General features: G+C 48.7%; 1 protein-coding gene and 1 long non-coding RNA gene across 8 annotated transcripts in view; one reads left to right on the plus strand and one right to left on the minus strand.

Annotated features, from left to right (window-relative positions):
• The window catches only part of SLC7A7 (solute carrier family 7 member 7), a 39,747-nt gene extending 16,745 nt beyond the window's left edge, over nucleotides 1-23,002 (minus strand). Inside the window, exons 1-4 of one of the 7 annotated variants that reach the window (XM_044925286.1) lie at nucleotides 22,850-23,002; nucleotides 22,089-22,160; nucleotides 19,912-20,023; nucleotides 15,337-15,879 (exon numbers count right to left, since the gene is read on the minus strand). In XM_044925286.1, coding sequence (XP_044781221.1) covers nucleotides 15,337-15,835 — 499 coding nt within the window. In that variant the 5' untranslated portion in view covers nucleotides 15,836-15,879; nucleotides 19,912-20,023; nucleotides 22,089-22,160; nucleotides 22,850-23,002. The other 6 variants (XM_044925285.2, XM_044925287.2, XM_025296067.2 and 3 more) reach the window with 6 other exon arrangements.
• LOC123328166 lies at nucleotides 22,109-23,210 on the plus strand. Its single transcript, XR_006542947.2, has 2 exons — nucleotides 22,109-22,260; nucleotides 22,911-23,210. It is a non-coding gene; the product is annotated as an uncharacterized LOC123328166 (long non-coding RNA).
• Nucleotides 23,211-27,247: the final 4,037 nt, after the last annotated feature.

Here is a 27,247-nt window from a genome sequence, read left to right on the forward strand (position 1 = left end):
ACTGTAGGCTAAGAATACTTTATCCAAGTTGAGAAATATACCCCCAAACCAATATAAGGCAGGCCTGTCTTTCCCATAAGCTCCTCCCTCAGCCTGAGCCCCTGCCTCTAACAACTGCTCTTCTTGCCTGCAGAGTCCATCTTTTAGAAAGCACACCTACATTCCCTCACCTGCCCTTGTCTCCACAATGCAGCTCCATGACCCCAGTGAAAAAACTGCCAAAGTGCTCCTTGACTTCCTTCTTCCCAAGTCTAATGCTGTTCTGCTCCTTATCTTACTTAACAGTTCCTCCAAAAAAGACTAATTTTGAGTGCAAACCAACCTCTCTTGGGAGTGCTGCCTTTCTTCTGAACACTTTACATATCTGTTTCTCCCGTCAACTGTGAGCTCTGTGCAGGTAGACACTGGGTCACACTTATCCTTGTATCCCCAGGCCCTAACCCAGAACTAGGCATAGAGTAGATACTCAATAAATCTTGCAGGATGAATAAGCCATCTGTCTGAAATCTAACTCTACCCTCATTGCCCTGAAAGTTCCCTCTCCAAAGTCACCAGTGATCTTCATGTTGATAAATTCAACTCCACCTGGTCCTATCTAGCTTGACCTCTTAGCAGATTGGACACTGTCAGCCACTGACTCCTCAAATTGCTCTCCTCTTCGAAGAATTCTAAGAGTATATCCTAAGCCCTTTTCTCTTCCCTTTCTTATTCTCTCCTAGGATGATCTCATCTCCTACTGTGATTTCAACTATACATTGAGGATTCCCCAAAGTATATCACCAGCCCAACTGTCATGATTCCAGATACCTATGAATATCCAACCACCTACTCAGCATCACCAGGCACAAACTGATCCCAACAATTTCCAGCAAACCTACTGCTCCTCCAGTGCTCCCCCATAAGTAAATGGCAATGCCATTCACCCAGTTGCCCAAGCCAGATGCCAAATCGAAGTATCTTATCATCGACAACCTCTACCTGTATCTAATTGGTATCCAAGTCTTAACCAGTCTCCTCATCCCTAAAACATGACTCCAGTCCAAGCCACCATCATTTCTCACCTCATCATCTCTCATCTCTCTCAATATCATGGCAACAGCTTCCTAACTGGTCTCCCTGCTTTCCATCCTGCAAAGTAAGAATAATCTTTCTAAAAATCACAAGTTCTAAAATCTAAATCACAAATATCACTCCCCTGCTTTGAAAGCCCAAAGAGGTTTTTCATTGCCTTAGAAGAAGCCCACCAAGGGACTTTCCCAGTGGTCCAGTGGTTAACAGGTTAACACTCTGCCTTCTGATGCAAGGGGCACGGGTTCAATCCCTGGGTGGGGAACTAAGGTCCAGGAAAAAAAATGTAATTTCTCCCTAACTTTTAGGACTTCCCTGGTGATACAGTGGTTAAGACTTCACTTTCTAATGCAGGTGGTATGGGTTCAGTCTCTGGTTGGGGAGCTAAGATCCCCCACAGCCTCATGGCCAAAAAACCAAAACATAAAACAGAAGCAACATTGTAACAAATTCAATAAAGACTTTAAAAAATGGCCCACATCAAAAAAAAAAAAAAAAAAGAGGCAACTCACCAAACTCCTTAATAAAGCATGTGCTATAGATTGTGTTTTCCAAAAATATCAAGGCAATATCTCCCAGCCACGTGTGCTTTTCATATACTGTGATTTTAACACTCTGCCCATCAAGAGATAGGGTCTGTGCCTCTTCTTTGGAAACTGGATGGTATTCTGTGAATGTTTCTACCCACATAGTACTGTAGCAGGAGGGATACCATGCAACTTCAGAGGCTAGGTCATAAAAAGCAAGGCAACTTCCACTTTGCTTGCCTGGATACTCATTCTTAAAGCCTTCGGTCACAAGTAGAACAGTCTGACTGTGCTGAGGCTGTCATTATGGGAGGAAGCTCATCATAGTCCATAAAGAGAGACCACAGGGAAAAGCCCCAACCCAACTTGAGAAAGCCACCATCTAACTACAATCACATAAGGGCCTAAGCCAGAACTGCCCCCACTTCAGATCAGATCAGTCGCTCAGTCGTGTCCAACTCTTTGCGACCCCATGAATCGCAGCACGCCAGGCGTCCCTGTCCATCACCAACTCCCGGAGTTCACTCAGACTCACATCCATCGAGTCAGTGATGCCATCCAGCCATCTCATCCTCTGTCGTCCCCTTCTCCTCCTGCCCCCAATCCCTCCCAGCATCAGAGTCTTTTCCAATGAGTCAACTCTTCGCATGAGATGGCCAAAGTACTGGAGTTTCAGCTTTAGCAGCATTCCTTCCAAAGAAATTCCAGGGCTGATCTCCTTCAGAATGGACTGGTTGGATCTCCTTGCAGTCCAAGGGACTCTCAAGAGTCTTCCCCAACACCACAGTTCAAAAGCATCAATTCTTCGGCACTCAGCCTTCTTCACAGTCCAACTCTCACATCCATACATGACCACTGGAAAAACCATAGCCTTGACTAGACAAACCTTTGTTGGCAAAGTAATGTCTCTGCTTTTGAATATGCTATCTAGGTTGGTCATAACTTTCCTTCCAAGGAGTAAGCATCTTTTAATTTCATGGCTGCAGTCACCATCTGTAATGATTTTGGAGCCCAGAAAAATAGTCTGACACTGTTTCCACTGTTTCCCCATCTATTTCCCATAAAGTGATGGGACCGGATGCCATGATCTTCGTTTTCTGAATGTTGAGCTTTAAGCCAACTTTTTCACTCTCCACTTTCACTTTCATCAAGAGGCTTTTGAGTTCCTCTTCACTTTCTGCCATAAGGGTGGTGTCATCTGCATATCTGAGGTTTTTGATATTTCTCCCGGAAATCTTGATTCCAGTTTGTGTTTCTTCCAGTCCAGCGTTTCTCATGATGTACTCTGCATATAAGTTAAATAAGCAGGGTGACAATATACAGCCTTGACGTACTCCTTTTCCTATTTGGAACCAGTCTGTTGTTCCATGTCCAGTTCTAACTGTTGCTTCCTGACCTGCATACAAATTTCTCAAGAGGCAGATCAGGTGGTCTGGTATTCCCATTTCTTTCAGTATTTTCCACAGTGTATTGTGATCCACACAGTCAAAGGCTTTGGCATAGTCAATAAAGCAGAAATAGATGCTTTTCTGGAACTCTCTTGCTTTCTCCATGATCCAGCGGATGTTGGCAATTTGATCTCTGGTTCCTCTGCCTTTTCTAAAACCAGCTTGAACATCAGGAAGTTCACGGTTCACATATTGCTGAAGCCTGGCTTGGAGAATTTTGAGCATTACTTTACTAGCGTGGGAGATGAGTGCAATTGTGCGGTAGTTTGAGCATTCTTTGGCATTGCCTTTCTTTGGGATTGGAATGAAAACTGACCTTTTCCAGTCCTGTGGCCACTGGTGAGTTTTCCAAATTTGCTGGCATATTGAGTGCAGCACTTTCACAGCATCATCTTTCAGGATTTGGAATAGCTCAACTGGAATTCCATCACCTCCACTAGCTTTGTTCGTAGTGATGCTTTCTAAGGCCCACTTGACTTCACATTCCAGGATGTCTGGCTCTAGGTCAGTGATCACACCATCGTGATTATCTGGGTCATGAAGATCTGTTTTTGTACAGTTCTTCTGTGTATTCTTGCCATCTCTTCTTAATATCTTATGCTTCTGTTAGGTCCATACCATTTCTGTCCTTTATCGAGCTGATCTTTGCATGAAATGTTCCTTTGGTATCTCTGATTTTCTTGAAGAGATCCCTAGTCTTTCCCATTCTGTTGTTTTCCTCTATGTCTTTGCATTGATCGCTGAAGAAGGCTTTCTTATCTCTTCTTGCTATTCTTTGGAACTCTGCATTCAGATGTTTATATCTTTCCTTTTCTCCTTTGCTTTTCGCTTCTCTTCTTTTCCCAGCTATTTGTAAGGCGGAGGCGGCGGCGACTGGCGCGCTAAAGCTCGGCCGAGAGGAGCCACCCCACGTCCGACGTCAGCGGCGGCGGCCGAGAGTAAACAGGCTGCGACGGCGCAGGAATGGCCGAGAGGAGCTACTCCGCGTCCGAGGTCAGGGGCGGCGACGAGAGGGGCGACCCCGCGTCCGAGGTCAGGGGCGGCGACGAGAGGGGCGACCCCGCGTCCGAGGTCAGGGGCGGCGACGAGAGGGATTACCCCGCGTCCGAGGTCAGGGGCGGCGACGAGAGGGGTTACCTCGCGTCCGAGGTCAGGGGCAGCGGCCGAGAGTAAACAGGCTGCGACGGCGCAGGAACGGCCAAGAGGAGCTACCCCACGTCCGAGGTCAGTGGCGGCGATGAGAGGGGTTACCCCGCGTCTGAGGTCTGGGGCAGCGATGAGAGGGGTTACCCCGCGTCCGAGGTCAGGGGCAGCGACGAGAGGAGTTACCTCGCGTCCGAGGTCAGGGGCAGCGGCCGAGAGTAAACAGGCTGTGACGGCGCAGGAACGGCCGAGAGGAGCTACCCCACGTCCGAGGTCAGGGGCGACGATGAGAGGGCTTACCCCGCGTCCGAGGTCAGGGGCGGCGACGAGAGGAGTTACCTCGCGTTCGAGGTCAGGGGCAGCGGCCGAGAGTAAACAGGCTGTGACGGAGCAGGAACGGCCGAGAGGAGCTACCCTGCGTCCGAGGTCAGGGGCGGCGACGAGAGGGGTTAACCGCGTCCGAAGTCAGGGGCGGCGACGAGAGGGGTTACCCCGCGTCCGAGGTCAGGGGCGGCGACGAGAGGGGTTAACCGCGTCCGAGGTCAGGGGCGGCGACGAGAGGGGTTACCCCGCGTCTGAGGTCAGGGGCGGCGACGAGAGGGGTTACCTCGCGTCCGAGGTCAGGGGCGGCGACGAGAGGGGTTACCCCGCGTCCGAGGTCAGGGGCGGCGACGGGAGGAGTTACCTCGCGTCCGAGGTCAGGGGCAGCGGCCGAGAGTAAACAGGCTGTGACAGCGCAGGAACGGCCGAGAGGAACTACCCTGCGTCCGAGGTCAGGGGCGGCGACGAGAGGGGTTACCCCGCGTCCGAGGTCAGGGGCAGCGGCCGAGAGTAAACAGGCTGTGACAGCGCAGGAACGGCCGAGAGGAACTACCCTGCGTCCGAGGTCAGGGGCGGCGACGCGAGGGATTACCTTGCGTCCGAGGTCAGGGGCAGCGACGGGAGGAGTTACCTCGCGTCCGAGGTCAGGGGCAGCGGCCGAGAGTAAACAGGCTGTGACGGCGCAGGAAAGGCCGAGAGGAGCTACCCCGCGTCCGAGGTCAGGGGCGGCGACGAGAGGGGTTAACCGCGTCCGAGGTCAGGGGCGGCGACGAGAGGGGTTCCTCGCGTCCGAGGTCAGGGGAGGCGACGAGAGGGGTTAACCGCGTCCGAGGTCAGGGGCGGCGACGAGAGGGGTTACCTCGCGTCCGAGGTCAGGGGAGGCGACGAGAGGGGTTAACAGCGTCCGAGGTCAGGGGCGGCGACGAGAGGGGTTACCCCGTGTCCGAGGTCAGGGGAGGCGACGAGAGGGGTTAACCGCGTCCGAGGTCAGGGGAGGCGACGAGAGGGGTTAACCGCGTCCGAGGTCAGGGGCGGCGACGAGAGGGGTTAACCGCGTCCGAGGTCAGGGGCGGCGACGAGAGGGGTTACCCCGTGTCCGAGGTCAGGGGCGGCGACGAGAGGGGTTAACCGCGTCCGAGGTCAGGGGAGGCGACGAGAGGGGTTACCCCGCGTCCGAGGTCAGGGGTGGCGACGAGAGGGGTTAACCGCGTCCGAGGTCAGGGGCGGCGACGAGAGGGGTTACCCCGTGTCCGAGGTCAGGGGCGGCGACGAGAGGGGTTACCTCGCGTCCGAGGTCAGGGGAGGCGACGAGAGGGGTTGCCTCGCGTCCGAGGTCAGGGGCGGCGACCAGAGGGGTTACCTCGCGTCCGAGGTCAGGGGTAGCGGCCGAGAGTAAACATGCTGCGACGGCGCAGGAACGGCCGAGAGGAGCTACCCTGCGTCCGAGGTCAGGGGCAGCGACGAGAGGGGTTAACCGCGTCCGAGGTCGGGGCGGCGACGAGAGGGGTTGCCCCGCGTCCGAGGTCAGGGGCTGTGACGAGAGGGGTTGCCCCGCGTCGGAGGTCAGGGGCGGCGACGAGAGGGGTTACCCCGCGTCCGAGGTCAGGGGCGGCGGCCGGGAGGCGAGACCCCACGCCCCAAGGCGGCCGGGAGGACCAACCCCACGCCCGAGGCCAGGGGCGGCGATTGGGAGGACCAACCCCACGTCCAAGGAGCTGTGGCTGCGCGGGCGTAGGAGGGCCTAGAGGAGCTATCCCACGTTGAAGGTCAGGAAGGGCACGGTGAGGAGATAACCCTCGTCCAAGGTAAGGAGCAATGGCTGCGCTTTGCTGGAGCAGCCATGAAGAGATACCCCACGCCCAAGGTAATAGAAACCCAAGTAAGATGGTAGGTGTTGCAAGAGGGCGTCAGAGGGCAAACACACTGAAACCATACTCACAGAAAACTAGTCAATCTAATCACACTAGGACCACAGCCTTGTCTAACTCAGTGAAACTAAGCCATGCCCGTGGGGCAACCCAAGGTGGGTGGGTCATGGTGGAGAGATCTGACAGAATGTGGTCCACTGGAGAAGGGAATGGCAAACCACTTCAGTATTCTTGCCTTGAGAACCCCATACACAGTATGAAAAGGCAAAATGATAGGATACTGAAAGAGAAACTCCCCAGCTCAGTAGGTGCCCAATATGCTACTGGAGATCAGTGGAGAAATAACTCCAGAAAGAATGAAGGGATGGAGCCAAAGCAAAAAGAATACCCAGCTGTGGATGTGACTGGTGATAGAAGCAAGGTCCGATGCTGTAAAGAGCAATACTGCATAGGAACCTGGAATGTCAGGTCCATGAATCAAGGCAAATTGGAAGTGGTCAAACAAGAGATGGCAAGAGTGAATGTCGAGATTCTAGGAATAAGCAAACTGAAATGGACTGGAATGGATGAATTTAACTCAGATGACAATTATATCTACTACCATGGGCAGGAATCCCTCAGAAGAAATGGAGTGGCCATCATGGTCAACAAAAGAGTCCGAAATGCAGTACTTGGATGCAATCTCAAAAACGACAGAGTGATCTCTGTTCGTTTCCAAGGCAAACCATTCAATACCACAGTAATCCAAGTCTATGCCCCAGCCAGTAATGCTGAAGAAGCTGAAGTTGAATGGTTCTATGAAGACCTACAAGACCTTTTAGAACTAACACCCAAAAAAGATGTCCTTTTCATTATAGGGGACTGGTATGCAAAAGTAGGAAGTAAAGAAACACCTGGAGTAACAGGCAAATTTGGCCTTGGAATACGGAATGAAGCAGGTCAAAGACTAATAGAGTTTTGCCAAGAAAATGCACTAGTCATAACAAACACTCTCTTCCAACAACACGAGAGAAGACTCTATACATGGACATCACCAGATGGTCAACACTGAAATCAGACTGATTATATTCTTTGCAGCCAAAGATGGAGAAGCTCTATACAGTCAGCAAAAACAAGACCAGGAGCCGACTGTGGCTCAGACCATGAACTCCTTATTGCCAAATTCAGACTTAAATTGAAGAAAGTAGGGAAAACCACTAGACCATTCAGGTATGACCTAAATCAAATCCCTTATGATTATACAGTGGAAGTGAGAAATAGATTTAAGGGCCTAGATCTGATAGATAGAGTGCCTGATGAACTATGGAATGAGGTTCGTGACATTGTACAGGAGACAGGGATCAAGACCATCCCCATGGAAAAGAAATGCCCCCACTTAGCTCTTTTCAAATTCCTGAGAAGAACCATGAAAGAAGAAAATGACTGTTTGAAGTCACTTAGTTTTGTGTGATTTGTTACACAGTGATAAAAACAGGAACAGTTTATAAAGACCTGAACAACTTATCTGAAAGACCTTCATCTACCTCTACAAGCCAACTCTCAACATTTCCTATCTTAAACTCAATATCTGAACCCCTGAGACTTCCCTGGTGGTGCAGGGTTTAAGAATCTGCCTGCCAATGCAAGGGACATGGGTTCAATCCCTGGTCTGGGAAGATCCCACATGCCTCGGGGCAACTAACGCCATGCACCAAGGCAACTGAAGCCCTCACACCTAGAGCCTGTGCTCCACAGGCAGACAGACCACCACAGTGAGAAGCCTGCACACTGCAATGAAAAACAGTCCCTGCTTACAGAAACTAGAGAAAGCCTGGGTGCAGCAACAAAGACCAGTGCAGCCAAAAATACATAAAGAAAAATCTTTTAAAAGTAAACAAATAAAGTTTGTTAAAAAAAAAAGACTCCAAGCTTCTACTGCAGGGGATGACCCAGGTTTGAGCCCTGGGAACTAAGCTCCCATATGCCAAGCAGCCAAAACAAAAACAAAAAAACTTGAAACTGAACTCCTTTCAGTGTCTCAGAGATGTCCTTTCTTGTCTTCAGGGTGTCATACATCTGTTCTTGCTGCTTGAGATGCCCCTCTTCCCTCTGTTGCTGCTGCTGCTAAGTCGCTTCAGTCGTGTCCAACTCTGTGCGACCCCATAGACGGCAGCCCACCAGGCTTCCCCGTACCTGGGATTCTCCAGGCAAGAACACTGCCATTTCCTTCTCCAATGCATGAAAGTGAAAAGTGAAAGTGAAGTTGCTCAGTCGTGTCTTGACTCTTAGCGACCCCATGGACTGCAGCCTACCAGGCTCCTCCGTCCATGGGATTTTCCAGGCAAGAGTACTAGAGTGGGGTGCCATTGCCTTCTCCGTCTTCCCTCTCTACTCTCAGTTAATTCTTCTTTATCTAGGTGCCAGTTTAAACTTCCTTTTAGAGAGTTTTCAAACCCCTAGGCTAGTTCAGCTTTCCTCCTGTAGCTCCCTGTGCCTTGAAAATCACAATGCTTATCATGATCTATTGTAATCTTGAGTTACCCATCCTGTATACACACAAGCACAACACACACTGAGACCTTCATAAAAACAATGACCAGCGCTGGGGAAATGGCAAGTGTTTCGTGAATATTTGCTGAATGTTCAGTCTCAGTCCCATCTCTTCCCTGAGCTCCCAAAGGGCACATCCACCTACCATTTTACAAGTAAATTTCAACTTCAACATGATTCTCTCCTCCCCTTCCCCATAGGTGATGCCACTGTCTACCAGCTGCCCAAACCAGAAACCTCATCTCATCATTGAAAGAAGTATGTATCAAGCTCCTCTCTGTTTCACTGTTGGGTGTACAGTGGATCATAAGACAGGCTCAGCCCCTGTGGCACAGACTCACAGGCTTGTGGATGTTTTCTTCATCACCTGCCTCTCTTACGCTAGGCATTCCAGTAAGAGTTATTGGTTGCACAAGTTATAATTTCTTAATACTCTCCTATCTATCCTGTACACCTCACCTACCACTGCCCTAGTTTTCAGGCTTTTCTAGTTTTGCCTAGATCTCTAAGACAGCTTCCTAACCCATGTCTCTGCCGTCAGCCTTGCTCTTATGTCCCACCCCAACTGCATCCCTTCCTCCTTCAAGTCCTGTAACAGCTCCTTGTATGCTTCAGAAGAAAATCTAAACCTACTAGGAAGGTTTGGCCTTGTGCACTAACCCCTTACACCCCTAGTGCCCTCACATCCCACAGTCGCCCACACATACCCCACACCCCGACACTTCTTCTCACCTTATCCCTTTACATTGCCTTTCCCTGTGCCTAGAATTCCTTGCCCCTTCTCCACTTAACAGGTATTTACTAAGTACCTAGCAGACATCAGTACACAGCACTGATCAAGGTGCCAGAGACTCAGTAGTGAGCAAAACCAAGTCCTTACTCTCATGATGTTTATACTCTAGAGGGAGAGAGACAATAAGCAAATACATAATCAATGTCAGGTGGTAAGGAGTCTATAGACAAGAGACTTCCTGGCGGTCCAGTGGTTAAGACTCCGCACTTCCACTGCAGGGGGCACAGGTTCCATTGTTGTTTGAGGGAACTAAGATCTTATATGCCTCACTGCACGACCAAAAAAAAAAAACAAACAAACCTCTACAGAGAAAAATAAACCAGCTAGAAGACTGAGAGTAAGCATTTTAGACAAGGCAAGCCTTCAGCAAGGTAATATTTGTGCAAAGACATGAATGGAGTGAGGGAATAAATTCTAAGGGTATCTGGGGGAGGAGTCTTCCAGGAAAAAGGAAAAATAAGTACAAAGTCCCTGAAGCAGGAATGTTCCAGGCAAACTGGAAGAAAAGCAAGGTCAGAAGCTGGAGCAGAGAGTGGGGACAAGAGGTCTGAGGCAAGTTACTGTCAGATGGCATTGGCCTTGTGGGCTGTGGTGAGTGGGTGTTTCATGGGCCCCTTGACTTCTTTCCATCCTTCAGTGTTGAGAGTGGATCTCATCTCCCACTCCCAGAACTCATTAGCCCACTCCTCCCATTCCCAGCACTCATCATATACAACTGACTACTTTTGCTCTTCCAGTCCACTGACTGTGAGCTCTGGGAAGGAAGAGCTCTTACCTTTCAGCTCCATATTTTACAGAACCCACCACATTCAGTAAATTTTCCTCAAATAGTCAAAACTTTCTTTGTTCTGGTTACATGTCCTGCAAACAATTCCCAGATTACAATTAATAGATGGGTTCCCCAGTGACTATAGTATTAGGAAAGGGGTGTCTTGATCATGAACATATGACTTCTGGTCATTAGAAACCATACAGGAACATTCACCATGTACACTAATAGGCTGACATCATCATGGACACATCAGCCTCTTTTTAGGTAAGTGTGGTGGTGATGGTGTAGTCACTAAGTTATGTCTGACTCTTTGCGACCCCATGGACTGTAGCCCAACAGGCTCCTTTGTCTATGGGATTTTACAGGCAAGAATAAAGAGCAGGTTGACATTTCCTTTTCCAGGGGATCTTCCCAACCCAGAGATCAAACCCACATCTCCTGCATTGGCAAGTGGATTCTTGACCACTCACTGAGCCACCAGGGAAGCCCAGGTAAGTGTGACTTGGTGGGAAAACGACAACTCTGCGTCACAACAAAGGCATGGCTCCTGAAAGGGCATATGAACAGCTCAGCAGAAGCCCCAGACACTCCCCTTCAACCATCAGTCATGACTGACTGCCCACCTCCCTATTTCAGAAGGTAACCCCATCAACCTTCCATCTGTCCAAGGCTGAATCCTTAGCATCATCTCTGAGAGCTCCTATGTCCTCCACAACCAGAATCAGAAATTCTACCTTCTGACTATTTCTTTATCTATTACTTCATTTCCCTTACAGTGTAGGCCATCACCACTCTTCAGGTTTCAGCTCCCTAACCTGGTCTCCCTACCTTCTCTCCCTCACTTTTTTCAAAAACATTCTCCACAAAGTCAGAGTTCCTCTTCAAAGCAACTCTGATTTCATGTCTCCACTTAAAGTCAAAAGTTTTTGCCTGCTCTCAAGATAAAGTCTAACCTGTTTAGGCAGCACAAACCACCCCCGCGGAGCTGGCCCTGAGGCTACATTCCCAGGCTCTCCCTTCTCACCCTTCTACCCACATTCCAGCCAAATCAACCACCTGGAATTCTTGAACCTGGACTGGTTCTGTGCCTTTTTGCACCCACTACCTTCACACGCAGTTCCCCCTGTGAGAAGTGTCTGAGGAGACAGCTATGTATATATTCAAAATTCAGTGCAGACATCACAGTCCCTGTGCTATCTTCCTAAGCACTCCTCCCCACAAGAAGAAAGCCATCTTGTCTGCTCCTAGAATGTCTCTTTCCTGGCTGCTTGTAAACCTTTTCTTCTCCTTACTTCTTGGTTTTCTCTTGAAGGATTGTTGTTGTTTAGTCACTACGTCGTATCTGAGTCTTTCGCGACCCCATGGACTGTAGCCTGCCAGGCTTCTCTGTCCATGGAGTTTTCCAGGCAAGAATGCTGGAGTGGGTTGCCATTTCCTTCTCCAGGGAATCGTCCCAATCCAGGGATTGAACTCGGGCCTCCTGCACTTCAGGCAGTTTCTTTACGTACGGAGCCACCAGGGAAGCCCTCCTGAAGGGTCATGGTTAGATAAATGACATATTACTGCCTGGATGCTATCTGGACAGAATGTCTTAGCATCTAACTTGCACTGTGTGTGTTCCGTTGCTCAGCCGTGTCCAGTTCTTTGTGGCCCCATGTACTGTATAGCCTGACAGGGTCCTCCATCCATGAGACTGTCCAGGCAATAATACTGGAGTGGGTTGCCATTTCCTACTCCACTGACTTGTACTGAGTGCTCATTAAACAAGAGCTGAAGGAAGAAACTCATGAATCATATGCCCCTAAATTCTTACTTACAATCTCAGTTGCCCTTCTGAACCTTCTTGCAGATCTCTATGTGCCTCTGAAGATTATTAGAGATAGAACACAGAGATAGAACAAAGTCCTAGAAGCAACTGGGAGAGGGCAATTTTAAACATCACAATCATTAAAACGGTACACTTGAGTCATGATCTATGATTTTTCACTGAATCTCATGTCATGCTCCTAGAACCTTGGAAGTAACAAGTCACTACACACAGTTATTGAGCCAGCCTCAAACACAAGTCTGGTATGCTTTTCATTCTATCGGGCTTATCTCAAATATGCCATAAATCCAGGCACAAAACTCTGTCTTTTATTAACCAGGGAGCTGTCCAGACTAATCATAACTGGCTACTTAACATGTATTCTGAGGAGGACGCACATGTGTACCTAGTGCCCAAGAATTTGAGTACCTCCCTACTCCCAAACTAAAAGCAGCAAATTAAGAAGACTACTGAAGGCAGGCCCAAGGTCAGAATCAAGGAAAAATAGCTGTCAGAGAAGACACAGATCAAAATCATGAGAGGAGAAAACCTGAGGCCCTGAAGTCAAGCCAGTCCTCTGAGGCCACTGAAGAAGCAAATATTCATCCCCACCCAGGGGCCTGGAAAGGCCTTCATCATATAAGCTTTGACATGTACAGTGGGGTGACCTAGAGTCACACACACGAAAGAGTCACATTATGCAGGCAAGAACACACAGCGCTGGTTTGAAAGAGATTTCAATCAAGACGGCTAAAGTAGAATTCCAGTGCTTAAAGGAATGCAGCCATCTTGGAAATCTTAGGTAGAATAATCCTTACTCTACACAACATATGTAACTATATGCCCACATCTGAGGGGACTCCAAGACCAACAGATCCTAAAATTAGTTTCATTAGTAAGTCATCCTACCAAATCATCTGTAAATGATGCCAGAGAAAACTACAGATCGCATTTAAGACCTCAAGGGAAAACTCCCTCCTACAACACAGGGCAGTGGCTTTGCCCCTCCCTGAGCACTGCCAGCATGACACACTGCCCCGCACACAGCCCAAGCCCACCAGGGGCACACACAGCGCAGGAGGCCCCACAGAGCACAGCGGCTCTCTGCACAACCATCAAAGGAGGGAGGCTGGAGGGGAAGCTAGTAGGAAAATGGGGCAGCAGAAAACCTGAAAGGGAAGAGCTCACGAGGGTGACTGAGGCTGGTCCAGCAAGCCGACGCCCACCAGGCACACACTCAGCGGTGCCCCATGGCTGCCCCAAATCAGCTTCCCCACAGCAGGGGCAGGGAGGGGTCTCCAAGGTCCTAGGGCCTCCCACACGGGGAGGGCACTTTTCCAGAGCAGAGGCAGCTGAGGGATGGGGCTGCAGAGGTTCAGCCCCTGGGCACCCTCACGTGGCTTTGCTAAATGTACAAATTTAAATAATATTTATGAGATAGAGAAAAGGCCAGGGTAGGTTGAAATGATAGTTTTAAGAATCTAAGGACTTCCCTGGTGGTCCAGTGCCTAAGACTCTGTGCTTCTAATGCTGGGGGCCAGGGTTCGATTCCTGGTCAGTAGATCCCACATGCTACAACTAAGACCTGGCTCAGCCAAATAAATAAATATTTAAAAAAAGAAGAAGACTAGCCCACAAAGAATGTAAACTGGTACAGCCACTATGGAGAACAGTACAGAGGTTCTTCAAAAAAAAACTAAAAACAGAGTTGCCACATGATCCAGCAATCCCACTCCTGGCAGATACCTGGACAAAACTGTAATTCAAAATGATACGCGAAGCCCCGTGTTCATAGCAGCACTGTTCACAATTGCCAAGACATGAAAACAAACTAAATGTCCATTGACTGACGAACGGATGCGGTGTATATACACAATGGAATATGAGTCAGCCTTAAAAAGAATGAAAGAATGCCATTTGCAGCAACATGGATGGACCTAGAGATTATCATACAAAGTGAAGTCAAACAAAGACAAATAACATATGAATCACTTATATACGAAATCCAAAACACAACACAAATGAACAGACTCAAAGAGAAGACCTGTGTTTGCCAAGAGGGAGTGGGGAGTGGAGGGAAGGATTGGGAGTTTGGGATTAGCAGACATCAACTATACATGGGCTCCCAGGTGGCACTAGTGATTAAGAACCCACCTGCCCACGCAGGAGATGTAAGACATGTGGGTTCAGTCCCTGGGGTTGGGAAGAATCCCTGGAGGAGGGCATGGCAACCCACTCCAGTATTCTTGCTTGGAGAATCCCATGGACAGAGAAGCCTAGTGGGCTACTGTCCATAGAGCTGCAAAGAGTTGGACACAACTGAAGCAATTTAGCACCCACACAACTATTATATATAGAACAGATAAACAACAAGGTCCTACTGTACAGTACAGGGACCTGTATTCAATACCTGTGATATTCCATGATGGGAATGAATATCAAAAAGAATGTATATGTATGTATAACCAAATCACTTTGCTGTACAGCAGAAATTAACACAACCCTGTAAATCATACTTCAATAAAATAAGTTGAAAATAAGAAAAGAATCTAGCCCACAAAAAACTCATGCAAACACAATAGGATATTCATGGGAGTGTTATCGGTAAGACTGAAAAACTGGAACCAGCTGAAATGGCCATTAACAGAGGCCTGGTTGGTTAAATAAACAATATAGCCTTAAAATTAACATGGAATAACTTGAAGCTTTTTTTTTTTTCAGTAGATCTGTACATCGAAAAGAAAACTACTGATAAATTCTGGGAAAAAAAATAACTGTAGAAATATATGTGTACTATAACCCCATTTTTGTAAAACAGAACAAAATTATATCTCTTGAAGGTAAAGGTCAGCAAGGGCAGAGACTGTTAATGATGTTTACAGTGAGAAGTTAGAAGAAAGGATTTTTTTTTTTTTTTTTTTGGACACTAAAGCCCTTTGAATTTTCACACTTAGCACACACATGAACAACAACAAAATTGTTTGTCCGCGGCATTCCTTTCCAGTTCCTTATCAACTAAGCTGACTCACACCCCATCCCTCCTGCCCCAGCCCCACTTACAGATGCAGGCAGCAGCCAGCAAGCGGACAGCAGCATAGGGGGCCAAGCAGTTTGGGAAGATGGGCTGCACCAGGTAGTTGGCAAAGGTGATGGCGATGACGGCCTGGCTGGTGGGCTCGATGATGAGGAGCGAGGTCCAGAGACGGACGAAGGCAAGGAGTTCCCCAAAGGCCTCAAGGATGTAGGCGTAGCTGGCCCCAGATTTCTTAATGGTGGTGCCCAGTTCTGCATAACAAAGTGCACCGAAGACAGAGAAGAGGCCCCCGATTGCCCAGATGACCAGGGAGAGGCCAAAGGAGGCACTGTAGATGAGCACGCCTTTGGGGGAGACAAAGATGCCCGAACCAATCATGTTCCCCACAATCAGGCACACGCCATTCAGCAGCGAGATCTCCTTCTTCAGCTTCACCTGCTCCGACTTGGGGCTGGCCTCATTGGCCAAGGGGGTGGCGTCCCTCTCATGCTGGGAGGCCACTTCATATTGAACGTCGTCAACCATGGTGGAGGAGAAGAAAGCCTTTACCAGCTTCCTGGCATTGCCCTCTAAGGAAGAAAGATAAAGATATATATCAGGTTGGCAATTACAGAGAACTCTGCGCCCCAGAAGCCAGCATAGGCAATCCACCCACGCCCACCATTTTGGGGACCTTTTGCCTCTGAATGGAATCTCTTCTCCATCTGGCTCATCGAAATGACCCCAACTTGAATCTTGAAAGAAAGGCACTCATTCCCCAGAGAGAAAACATGTTTCTCATTAGGCCGGCGCTTCCTGCCTGATTTACAAAATAGAAAACTAAATCCTGGTTCTATCTAAGCTCACTGGAGACAGGAAGATGAGCAATTTGGCACTTCCGAGGTGTCACTATCATGACGTCAGCCTGCGTTTCAGCCTTACCCCCTAAAAGTCTGTCTTCCCTCCAATTTCAGCCTCATCTGTCACGTGATGAGATGCAACCTTGAAAACCAAACTTGGAAGCAGCTAACCTGTGGGTTCTCAACACAACACTGCCCTTTTCACCCAAGGACCCTGACTCTGGGAAACCTAAAAGCTTCAGAGATCTCTTTCTCTGGAAACTCACAGCCATGCCCCTGCTCAGGGAGCATCCTTTAACAACCATCCGCTGAACTCTAAAGTCCTAGCAAAGCCCAAGCAGCCCAGCCCCATCCAGAAAGAAGACAGGCCCTTCTCTTTTCCATGCTTTTCCTTTCCCAGATACCACAACCCCTAGTACTGCAGGCCTCTAGCCATCAAATCCCTGCATAGTTGCATCACCCAAAAAAAGGACGGATGAGAGATCGGTCCTCCAAACGTACAGTCCAGCTAGAGATGACTGGAGGCTGCTGATGACCACTCCCCACACAGATGTTGCCGCTGCAGAGACAACACCAAAGCCGAGGCAAGGAAACAGCTGAAGGGGTAGCAAATGCCGGGCATCTCAGAGCAGGAAAAGCTAGGAGGAAGACAGGCCAGGCTGGCCAAGCAAGTGGACAGATTCTAGGGCTAGAGGCTCTAAGGAAAGGAAGCAATTGGACACTGCAGAGCAGTAAAGGGAGACTGGGCAAGATGAGGAGGGCTAAGAGGAAGCGGGGAAGCACACTCACTCCCCAGCCCTGAAGGAAGCAGGGCCCCGGCAGCAGCCAGCCACACAGAGACCAGCCTCTGGGAGCTGTGGTCTGATCCCTCCTGCGTTTCGGTAAAAGGAAAGGCTAGGCAAATGCTTGTGGATTTAAGTCAAATCAAGAAGTCAAGAAGGGAGGAGGGAGGAAGAGAGAGGGGTGTTAAGCAACTGTCTGGGTCCAAGGTTCACTGGCCTTTCACATCTACAAGAGGAAGGCTAGGAGCTCTTGGCTCAGCAGTTTCTGCGATAAGAAGGCACTCTCTCAGGAATCTCCTTTGTCAGCTCTGCTCCAGGACTGGGGGCCCAGAAGAAAGGACCGATGGTCAGCTGAGTGCAGTTTCTGCAACCCCAGGGAAGTTCCCCCCCACCCCCACCGCCAGCTGCCATCCCCAAGCAAATCAGCTGAGGACAGGGCTGCGGCCGAGAAGGAAGGCACAGCCCTCTCTCGGTCCTCCACGCCCCACCTTAGCCCCACTTCTCTCACCCCCAACAAGAAAGGCAGGAAGGCGGCACATTGTGAACAGAGGTTTGTTCATATGCAGATTAGAGGAAGTGTAAGTACAGTCCAACTCGTGATCAAGTGTCCTAAGAGAACTCTGCATACTTCCCCACATACAGTGACAGTGGCTGCCCGAAATTTGTGCCATGACCGGAGGGCTGGGCCCAGGCTGCTTCCAAGACCAAAATATGAGACTCAAACCTCTGGCTGCATCTGTGGCCCACTCACATGTCCTTTCATCCTTGAGAAAACATACCAGGATCTCTGCATAAAGTCCTACAAACACCTTCCCCAAATACAAGTTTACTCCAATTTCCTAAAAATATGGGGAAAGAATTTTTTTTCCAGAATTTTATTCTGGAAAGAACCTCTCCAGAGCTATACTGGAGAGGTCCAAAACAGAGGAAGTTGAGCATTTGGGGGAAAGCAAAAATTCTGTTTTTAGGGGCTACTTAAATTTGGTATTCCTGGTTTCTTTTACCAATAGAAATGTGTTCATTTTGAAATGCAACTGTCTTTCTATCCCTTCTCATGCCCTTTCACACCCTCTTTCCTTATTCAATTATCAGAGAACTAAGATCTAAAAAGCCCCAGGGGGCCTTATCTCCACCCTACAACTTCCCAATCTAGTCCCTTAAACCTTTTTTTTTTCCCCCAGGAAGCTGATTCTGCTGTTAGACTCCCCAGAGATCACATGTCTCCCAAGCCACCCTCCCAAAAACATCTTGAAATCCATCCAGAAGACTGTCCTTTTTTCCCAGCTTCCCGCTAAATGCTTCTATAACAGTAACTGTCATTTATTGAGCACTTACCTGAGCCAGAAACACTGCTAAACATCTACATGCCTTATCTCATTTAATTCCTCCAGCAGCCCATAAGGCAGACACTAAGTCACCTCCCAGGATGCCAAAGTAGCAAGGTAGGTGGGCAGGCTAGCCAACACAGCCCAAGCTCTGTCTCTTCAGCCGCCCCACCCACTCTGACCTGCCCAGTCTCTAGCCCTCCTCTTAGGCAAGAAAGCACTTTAGATGGCTCCCTAATGAATTATCTAGAGGAGGATGTGATTAGATTAAAAGAAAGTCTCCGCCATCCTTCAGCCTGAAGTCCAGGCTAAAGACTCCAACAAAGCCTGTCCATCTCCTTCCTGATTGCTTCTTCCCTTTCTCATCCCTTTGCAGGGATGAGAGGCAATTACAAGTCCTCCTGGCAGTGCTGCTATTGCTAGGGTGCCCACTTCTAAAGCAAACAAAACACACGGAAACACATCATCATGCCAGGCTTTTTAAGATCAAATTCCCTGGCACCAAGGATGGGCATGTGTCCTAATGGGACATAGTGGAAAAGGATGAAGGAAACGAGGGAAAGGGAAACTGTGACAGTAAGTGGGAAGAGACATGTGCAGGGTTTAGTTCCTGGTTGGTGGTATCTGAAAAGTGAAATCATCACTCACTGGGGGTGAAACTCACACTCCAGCAAACAGCACACCCTAGTGGTCTCACCAGGAAATGCTATATCTATAAGAGTAGAATCCTCTTCCTAGCCTACTCTTCAATAAACCTGCACAAACTCCACAGAAGAGGCTAACGAGAGAAAAGATGCCCCATCTTTTCTCAGCTACTACCCAGCACCAGCTCTGTGGGCAGGAAGGCACATCCTTGGTGGTTCACATTCCTTCCTAAGACCCCAGCTCTCAGGGTAATGCCTCCAACCATTCAGGCACCCTGGGACCAGCATGACCTGCCCTGAACTGTTCTCTTACCCCAGGCTTTACAAGAGAATCTTGCAAAGTCTAGAACCTCAGAAGACAACCACCATTCCTGAGGTGCATACATCTCTGAGGACCTAGTGGAGATTACAGGACAACACATTCATCCAACAGAAATTTCAGATTCAGGGCTTCAGGGAACACAAGAAGCAGGGCTCAAAGCAGGCAGTGCCAGGCACAGCAGCCAGTGAAGCCCCTTGCCCTGACCCCTCCTGTGAATGGCAAAACCCAAACACACTTCCTCCAGGAACCAGCATACAGTTCCTCAGTCAAGCTCAGGTTGCTAAGGTGAGAAGGTTCTTTCTCCCCCAGATACCATGTGCTGCCATCCTAGCTCCAACTGGACTATGCTGGCTCCCCAAACAATAGAAACAGAAAACAGACACACTCTGCTACAGCTGAATTCCCCCATCTCCCCAAGCTGGAAGCTCAGCTCCTCCCTTCCCAGTTCTCCATTTGTTTTTCTGTATTTCACTACAACAGTCCCTTAAAAAAAAAAAAAAGTGCAACAAGCAAAAAAGGATTTACTTCAATGACCATGGCTTCCACTAACATAGGGCTGAAGTCTCAGGGCAGAGGGCTGAGACTGGGGAAGGCTGAGGCTAGGAAACAAGCAATTTTCAGGACTCACTCCATTCTCCTCCAGCAAGACTTTCCCTCTTGCCCATTGTCCCTCCCATCCCATCACTTACCTGTCTGAGACCTTTGGGCAGGTGCAAGGAGGAGCTACCAGCACTCTGGAAGAGGGGCCGGTGCTGGGAAAGGGAACAAGGGGTAAGGCTCAAGCTCCAGCAACTGTTGACTCTGAGGAGCAGAAAAGGCAGAGGGTGACTCCGGGGACCGAAACGGAAAACAGGAAAACACATGTGTGACTCTGGCCGGCAGTGGGGAGGGGCCAGGGAACGAGTTGGAGCTGGGAATGCCTGTTCAGACCCTGAGGACCTCAATGGCTGCCTGCCTCCAGGCACCTTCTCCGCTCAGAGCCTCAGTTCCTCCCCCCAACCTGCCTCAGTCCCTGAACTACCTGGTTGTCCTACATTTACTGAGTTCTTAAGTTCTCCCAGTGACCTAGGGTACTCTCTTGATGCCCTTTGCATGCGTGCATGCTCAGTGGCTTCAGACTCTTTGTGACCCCATGGACCGTAGTCCACCAGGCTCCTCTGTCTATTGCATTCTCCACGCAAGAATACTGGAGAGGGTTGCCATGCCCTCCTCCAGAGGATTTTCCCAACCCAGGAATCAAACCCATGTCTCCTGTTTCTCCTCCACTGCAGGTGGATTCTTTACCACTGAGCCACCAGGGAAGCCCCTTGATGCCCTTTACAACTCCCCTAGCCCCTCATTCCATTCCCTGCTCAACTCCCACTCACATACTATCCTTGGTCCTGTGGAGGGCACAAGATCCATGGTTAGGGCATTAGAACTCTGTGCTCCCATCTCAAAAGCCGCAGCCACTTCAATCCCTATGTAAGGCAACACATGCCAAGGAAGGCCAGTTGTAGGGGGCACAGCCACACACACACCCAAACACTAAGCAAACCTACTCACACCTCAGGTCCCCAACTGGTTCAGGTGATACGTGGCAACCCAGGTAAGAGCCAGGCAAGTGGACCAGAGTAAGCCCTGGCACCCTGGGCAAGCTAATGAGTTGCCTCAAACCAAGATTATTTAAATATCTGTTGAATGTTTACTTAGCAGAAGTGGGGGAATACCGACGGAATAAAAATTGGAAACCTCATTCTTTCTATTCAAGAGTAGAGTTTGAGGCATGAATTCATTACATGCAGTTTTCTGAAGCAGACAGTTTCTTGGTAGGCATATCAAATGATTTTGAATGTAGACAATAGCACAAGTCTCAGGGAGTGGCACTTCACAGCGAGGTGCAGCATTTTCTGAATTCCAGCTGTGACCACTGCCTTTAGGCAACTTGTATTAATACCTGTACCTGCATGTTGCACAATTATTCTAGAGACAGGTGGTCTAGGTAAGCAGTCATCAAGGATTCTTCAGTGGAAGGGAGCCAACTTACAGTTCACCAACAGACAGAAATCAGAGCTCATTGGCTCCAAAAGTCTGAATTACTCCAGGATAATTCAGTGCCCTTTTAGACCCAGGCTGCTTGCCCAGCTGGCCTGCACCTTAATCCCACCCTGGACTCAGGTCCAAGTTGTAAATGAGGGAAATCCTAGGAAGACAGTCCTAAGGCTGCCCCTGTTGGCACTGGCCCCTACTTTCCTCCCCTCACTCCAGCCACGCTGGCCCCCCTTGTTGTTGCCACACAAGCCCTGACATCTCAAGGCGTCTGCATTTGCTGTTCCCTTGGCCTGGAACATTCTTCCCCATGATATTGCTCCTCTCATTCCATTCAGGTCTGTGCTTAAACACCACTCTCAAGAGACCTTCCCCGAGGAGTCTCTGAAGGAGTAGCTTCTTCCTTCAGCCAATCTCCATCCCCTTCACCATGCCTGACTTTTCTTCAAAGGCACTGGCTACCACCTGGAGTTTGTTGTCGCTTCCCCCACTAGAACGCAGCCCCACTAGAGCGTCTTCATTCACCGGTACCCCCAGCGCAGGGTCCGTGTAGACAGTCAAAAAAGGGTTTGCTGGAAGAATAACTGGATGAATAATGCCTTTCTGCCTAGACTGGTTTCCAAGTTGAGCTCCGGGAATGTCTTGCACTTGCTCTTCAGGCCCTGCTATGCTGCTGCTGGCCTGGCTCCCAAGCAACTTTGAAAAGTATCTACTCTTTTTGATAGTAATGGGTTGAAGGGAAGGAAAAAGTATAGTTTTCTCAGTTTTACTGGGAGGCCTAGAATGGTTTGAAAGGGACTTTCTGTTTGATCAATGGGAAAACAAAGACAAAAAGCACCTCATTAACGCGCCTTCCCCGATCGATCGGAAGCTCTGTGCTGCAGTCCCACACCCAGCTCAGGTGGCCGGTCTGGGCGCGGCGAGAACAAGGCGCGACGTCCGCGAAGCGGTGAAAGGGCAGAGGGGACGAAGGCGGAGTGAGGCGAGTGCTCAGGTTCACGCAGATGCAGGTGGGTTCGAGTGGAACCGCAAACCCTTCAGCGGGAACTCTCTTCCCAGACCCGCCCCCGCAGAGCCCCGTGCCCCTCCCCCCTCCGCCCCCGCCGGGCCGGCGCGCCGCGCTCACCTTTGCCCGGGTCTCCCACTCTGCCCCCCAGCCTCGCTCGCCGGCCCCGCCCCTTGACGTCGTCCCCGTCGTTTCCCGTTACTTCCCTCTTTCGGCCCACGGTTCCGTGTCTGCAGCCCCAAGGTCTCGCCTTCCCAACCCCGACCCAGCCACCGCCAGTCCCCAAAGCCCTCTGGAGAGCTCGGTTAGCACCCGATGTCCAGATCTGGCTGCGGAGGCCGAGGCGGGCTCTGCGCTGGGGCACCAGGGCCTCACTACACCTGGACCTCTTCGTTCCCTCCACCTGGCCAAGCAGCCCCCGCCCCTCCCCGGGCTGCAGGAGGCGCTAGAGGTGGGGTGGGGGGGATTGTGGTGGGTGCAGTCGAAGATCGCAAAGGTTCGAGAACCGAGAGGCCTCGCAACCCGCTCCCCTGCCCTGTCCTCGCTCAGCCAGAGCTGCGCTGCCCTTGGGAAATGAAAATGACCGCGGATACCCTTAGAGGCGTCCTCCGCCCCACGAGCGCTCAGCTTCCTCTTCCCTCCCTCCCAATCCAGCTCGAGCTTGTCGGCCCAAGGTGGGTCTGGGCGAGAGCCCCAAACCCTGGCAGCCCTGCCTCCAGCCCCGAGACGTTTTCGGCTGAAACTCCGGAGGGACTCTGGACCGCAAAGCCCCGTGGGGGAAGGGAGGGAGACGTTCCCGCTAGGAGCCAGGGGAGGGGTCTCCCGGAAGGGCGACTCAACTCTCCGCCCCCTCGGGGAAGCTGTTGCGTCAGCTTCGAGATCCCAAATTAAAGCAAGTGGTCTCCACCCGGCTGGAAGGTGTCAGGCCGTAGAGCCGCCGCCAGGAGGCAGCACGTAACCAAAGATGTCAGAGCAGAGGCTGGAGTCCCCACCGCACCTTTCTTGGACCCAATAAAAGAGGGAGTTGCTGGGCTAATTCAAGGAAAGGAATCTGGAAATGTTTCACCACGTATTAAAACTAAAAGATGACTTCTAAATAATACAATTTCCTTTTGTATACCTTATGGACAGTCCAGCTTTGACATCTTTTAAAGCCAAAGATTCGCTACAGGGATTCATAGGGAACCAACCACCTTCAAGACCTGTCTGGTGGAAAGGCACATATAAGAGACTTCCCAGGGACAGGCAAGGAAAAAAAAAAGTGTAGCCCTGAGGTTATAATTTACCCATCTTGAAGCTGGGGCATTTAACACACAATTTAGCCTATACTGAATGAGCAAGGATTTGACAGCAAGGTAAAAGAAAAGGAATATGTTACAATAGATTATATAAGCAATAAGGAAATAATACGCAAAGCTATGTATTATGTGAGTGGGTGGTTTATAACTGTCAGTTCCCACAGTTCTTGCATAGAGTGACAGTGATTTAGATCTTTGTTGAGCTGTCCTAAGAAGGAATGTGAAACAAGACACTTACCAAATAGTTCGCTCTTCTTCAATCTTAGAATTTAGTCACCGAATGCTGAAAGGGGAAGAGGTTGCAAAATGAGGTGGAATTAGCCACCCAGAGTCAGCCTTACTTATGTTTTTTCTCCAAAGTCATCATTACTCATCACAACAGTTTAAAAAGAACCAAAATTATCAGTGCACTTGTACAGAAATTACTGTATACAGACCTGACAGAACGATATTTGAATAAACGTGTTGGACAAAAACATCAGTGGTTAAAATGTTAACGCCAAATACAGGCCATGGTGTGATGCCCTTGAGAAGCAAAGGACTTTTAAGGGGAAAGACATGGAGCTCAGATTCCTGATATTTCTCACCATTGTTACCTCCAGCCTTTGCCAGATGAAGTCCAGAGGTTGAAAGACATTGAGTTAGGGGATGATAAAGCTGCTTTCCTGTGGCTTAGAGTCTGGTGAAGTCACTGAGGAGTGCTGTCCAAGTGCCAAACCCCTCTCCACCCAACAGTGTTCCATAAGGTCCCTGAGAATGTTGATGATGTTAGCTGTCAGCACCTGGAGTTCTCTTTCTCTCTCCCTCTCAAAATCCTGACACCTATTTCCTGCTATTTACAACCCACAGATTGTCCCCCTGCCACATCACTCTAACCACGTCAAAGGCTGAACTTATCTTCCTTTCCAAGACCTTTCCCCCCCGTATTCCCCAGTTTTTCAGATTTAGCTTCCCATCCTGCCCTGAAATCCTCCAGCCCTGGCTCCTCGACTCCCTCAGCTATTAAACTAGTACATGTGTTCACTTTTGCATGTGGAGTTCATACTGTCTACATTTTTTTCTAACATTTATTTATCTTTGGTGATTTCTTTACAATTTGATTTGATTTATGTCATACATTAACATAATAGCACCCCACTCCAGTACTCTTGCCTGGAAAATCCCATGGACAGAGGAGCCTGGTAGGCTGCAGTCCATGGGGTCGCTAAGAGTCAGACACGACTGAGCAACTTCACTTTCACTTTTCACTTTCATGCATTGGAGAAGGAAATGGCAACCTACTCCAGTGTTCTTGCCTGGAGAATCCCAGGGATGGGGGAGCCTGGTGGGCTGCCGTCTATGGGGTCGCACAGAGTCGGACACAACTGAAGTGACTTAGCAGCAGCAACATGAATTAACCATAGGTGTACATATGCCCCGTCCCTCTTGAATCTCTCTCCCACCTCCTGCCCATTCCCACCCGTCTAGGTTGTTACAGAGCCCCAGTTTGAGTTCCCTGAGTCATTCAACAAATTCCCATTGGCTTTCTATTTACATCTGTTAGTGTATATTCTTCCATACTACTCTATTCATCTCACCTTCTCCCTCTTTTCCCCCACCCTTGTCCGCAAGTCTGTTCTCTATGTCTGTGTCTCCATTGCTGCTCTGAGAAGTTTCATCAGTACCATCCATCTAGAAGTCATATCTATGTGTTAATATATGATATTTTTCTCTTTCTGACCTACTTCACTCTGTACAATAGGTTCTAGTCATCCACCTCATTAGAACTGACTCAAATGTGTTCCTTTTAATGGCTGAGTGATATTCCATTGTGTATATGTACCACAACTTCTTTATCCATTCATCTGTCGAAGGACATCTAAGTTGCTTCCATGTCTTAGCTATTGTAAATAGTGCAGCAATGAACATTGGGGTACATGTGTCTTTTTCAGTTTTGGTTTCTTCAGGGTACATGCCTAGAAGTGGTATTGCTGGGTCATATGGTGGTTTTATCCCTAGTTTTTTAAGGCATCTCCATACTGTCTTCCATAGTGACTATATCAATTTATATTCCCATCAGCAGCACAGGAGGGTTCCCTTTTCTCCACACACTCTCCAGGGCTTATTATTTGTGGATTTTTTGATTATGGCAATTCTGTCTAGTGTGAGATGATTTATCATTGTAGTTTTGATTTGCATTTCTCTAATGAGTGATGGTGAGCATCTCTTCATGTGTTTATTAGCTATCCATATGTCTTTGGAGAAATTATCATCTACATTATCAGTTCACCTTAATGCATGTGGCCTTTACTATGATTTTATACCCATAGTGTATGAGTTACTAGAAGACAGGAGTATTGCTGGTTTAACTTCTTTATATAGTGTTGATGGTAGTGCCAGCCTGCTTTCCTATGAATCTTGAACACACCGACTTTATTTTTCCAGTCCTTGGTTTCTACTACTTGATTCTCCAACTGTAAATTAGGTAATGGGATTTCAGTGCTGTCTGCCTCAGCTGCCTCTCAGAACCAGCCAAAGACACATGGAGGCTGGCTTGGGAAAGGTATTACTCAGTCACTGTTGCAACTGTAAAATAAATCCACATCCACATTTTGGTTCGATTTCCTGATCTCTGAAAATTACAAGCAATCTCCATAGTGACTGCTTCCTGATCTGTCTTATCTACTTTATAGTTTTATTATGAAATTTTAAATAGAAGAGCTTATATCATTTATACAGAAGTGTTTTGATAACTGAAAATTAAGTGTACAAATGTAAAATGGTAGTAGTACTCTATTGTCTTACTTTCCTTGCTAAGTTTTTGGGTCCATCCATTGGCTTATAGCCAAGGTTATTTTATTCTCATCCTTTTTTCTAGTTCAGCCCTCCCCTGTACCATTCTTATTGTTATCCAAACAGCTGCCATTTACTTCTTAAACCAGGATCCACCCTTCCCCTCTTTCAAAGTGCAGTTCAGAGCCACCTCCTGTGGAAAAACTTCCCAGTCTTGCAGGAGGAAATGATAAACTTCCAGATAGACCATTACACCACTCCCTCAGGTTTCCCCAGTCAGCATGTATTTAAGTGTCTAGCCTAGCACAAGAGTAATGGACACTTCTGTAAAAGCTTCACCATTTTTATAGCACTTTCACTTACGTTATCATTTTCTAAATGTTTTCATAAATGTGATATATTCAGTTTTGTCAATGAAGAAATTAAAGATAAATGACTTCCCGAGGGTAAGTACAGGCATACCTCAAGATAGTTCAGGTTCAGTTTCAGACCACCATAATAAAAGAAATATCACAATAAAGAGAATGACATGAATTTTTCAGTCTCCCAGTACATGTAACATTACATTTACACTACATTACGGACTATTAAGTGTGACTAGCATTTGTTGTTTGGAGAAGGCAATGGCACCCCACTCCAGTACTCTTGCCTGGAAAATCCCATGGACGGAGGAGCCTGGTAGGCTGCAGTCCATGGGGTCGCTGAGGGTCGGATACGACTGAGCGACTTCACTTTCACTTTTCACTTTCATGCATTGAGAAGGAAATGGCAACCCACTCCAGTGTTCTTGCCTGGAGAATCCCAGGGGCGGGAGAGCCTGGTGGGCTGCCGTCTATGGGGTCGCACAGAGTTGGACACGACTGAAACGACTTAGCAGCAGCAGCAGCATTTGTTGTTATTGTTCAGTCGTGTCCGACTCGT

The sequence above is a fragment of the Bubalus bubalis genome, chromosome 11 (genome assembly GCF_019923935.1).
Source record: "Bubalus bubalis isolate 160015118507 breed Murrah chromosome 11, NDDB_SH_1, whole genome shotgun sequence".
Lineage (NCBI taxonomy): Eukaryota > Metazoa > Chordata > Mammalia > Artiodactyla > Bovidae > Bubalus > Bubalus bubalis.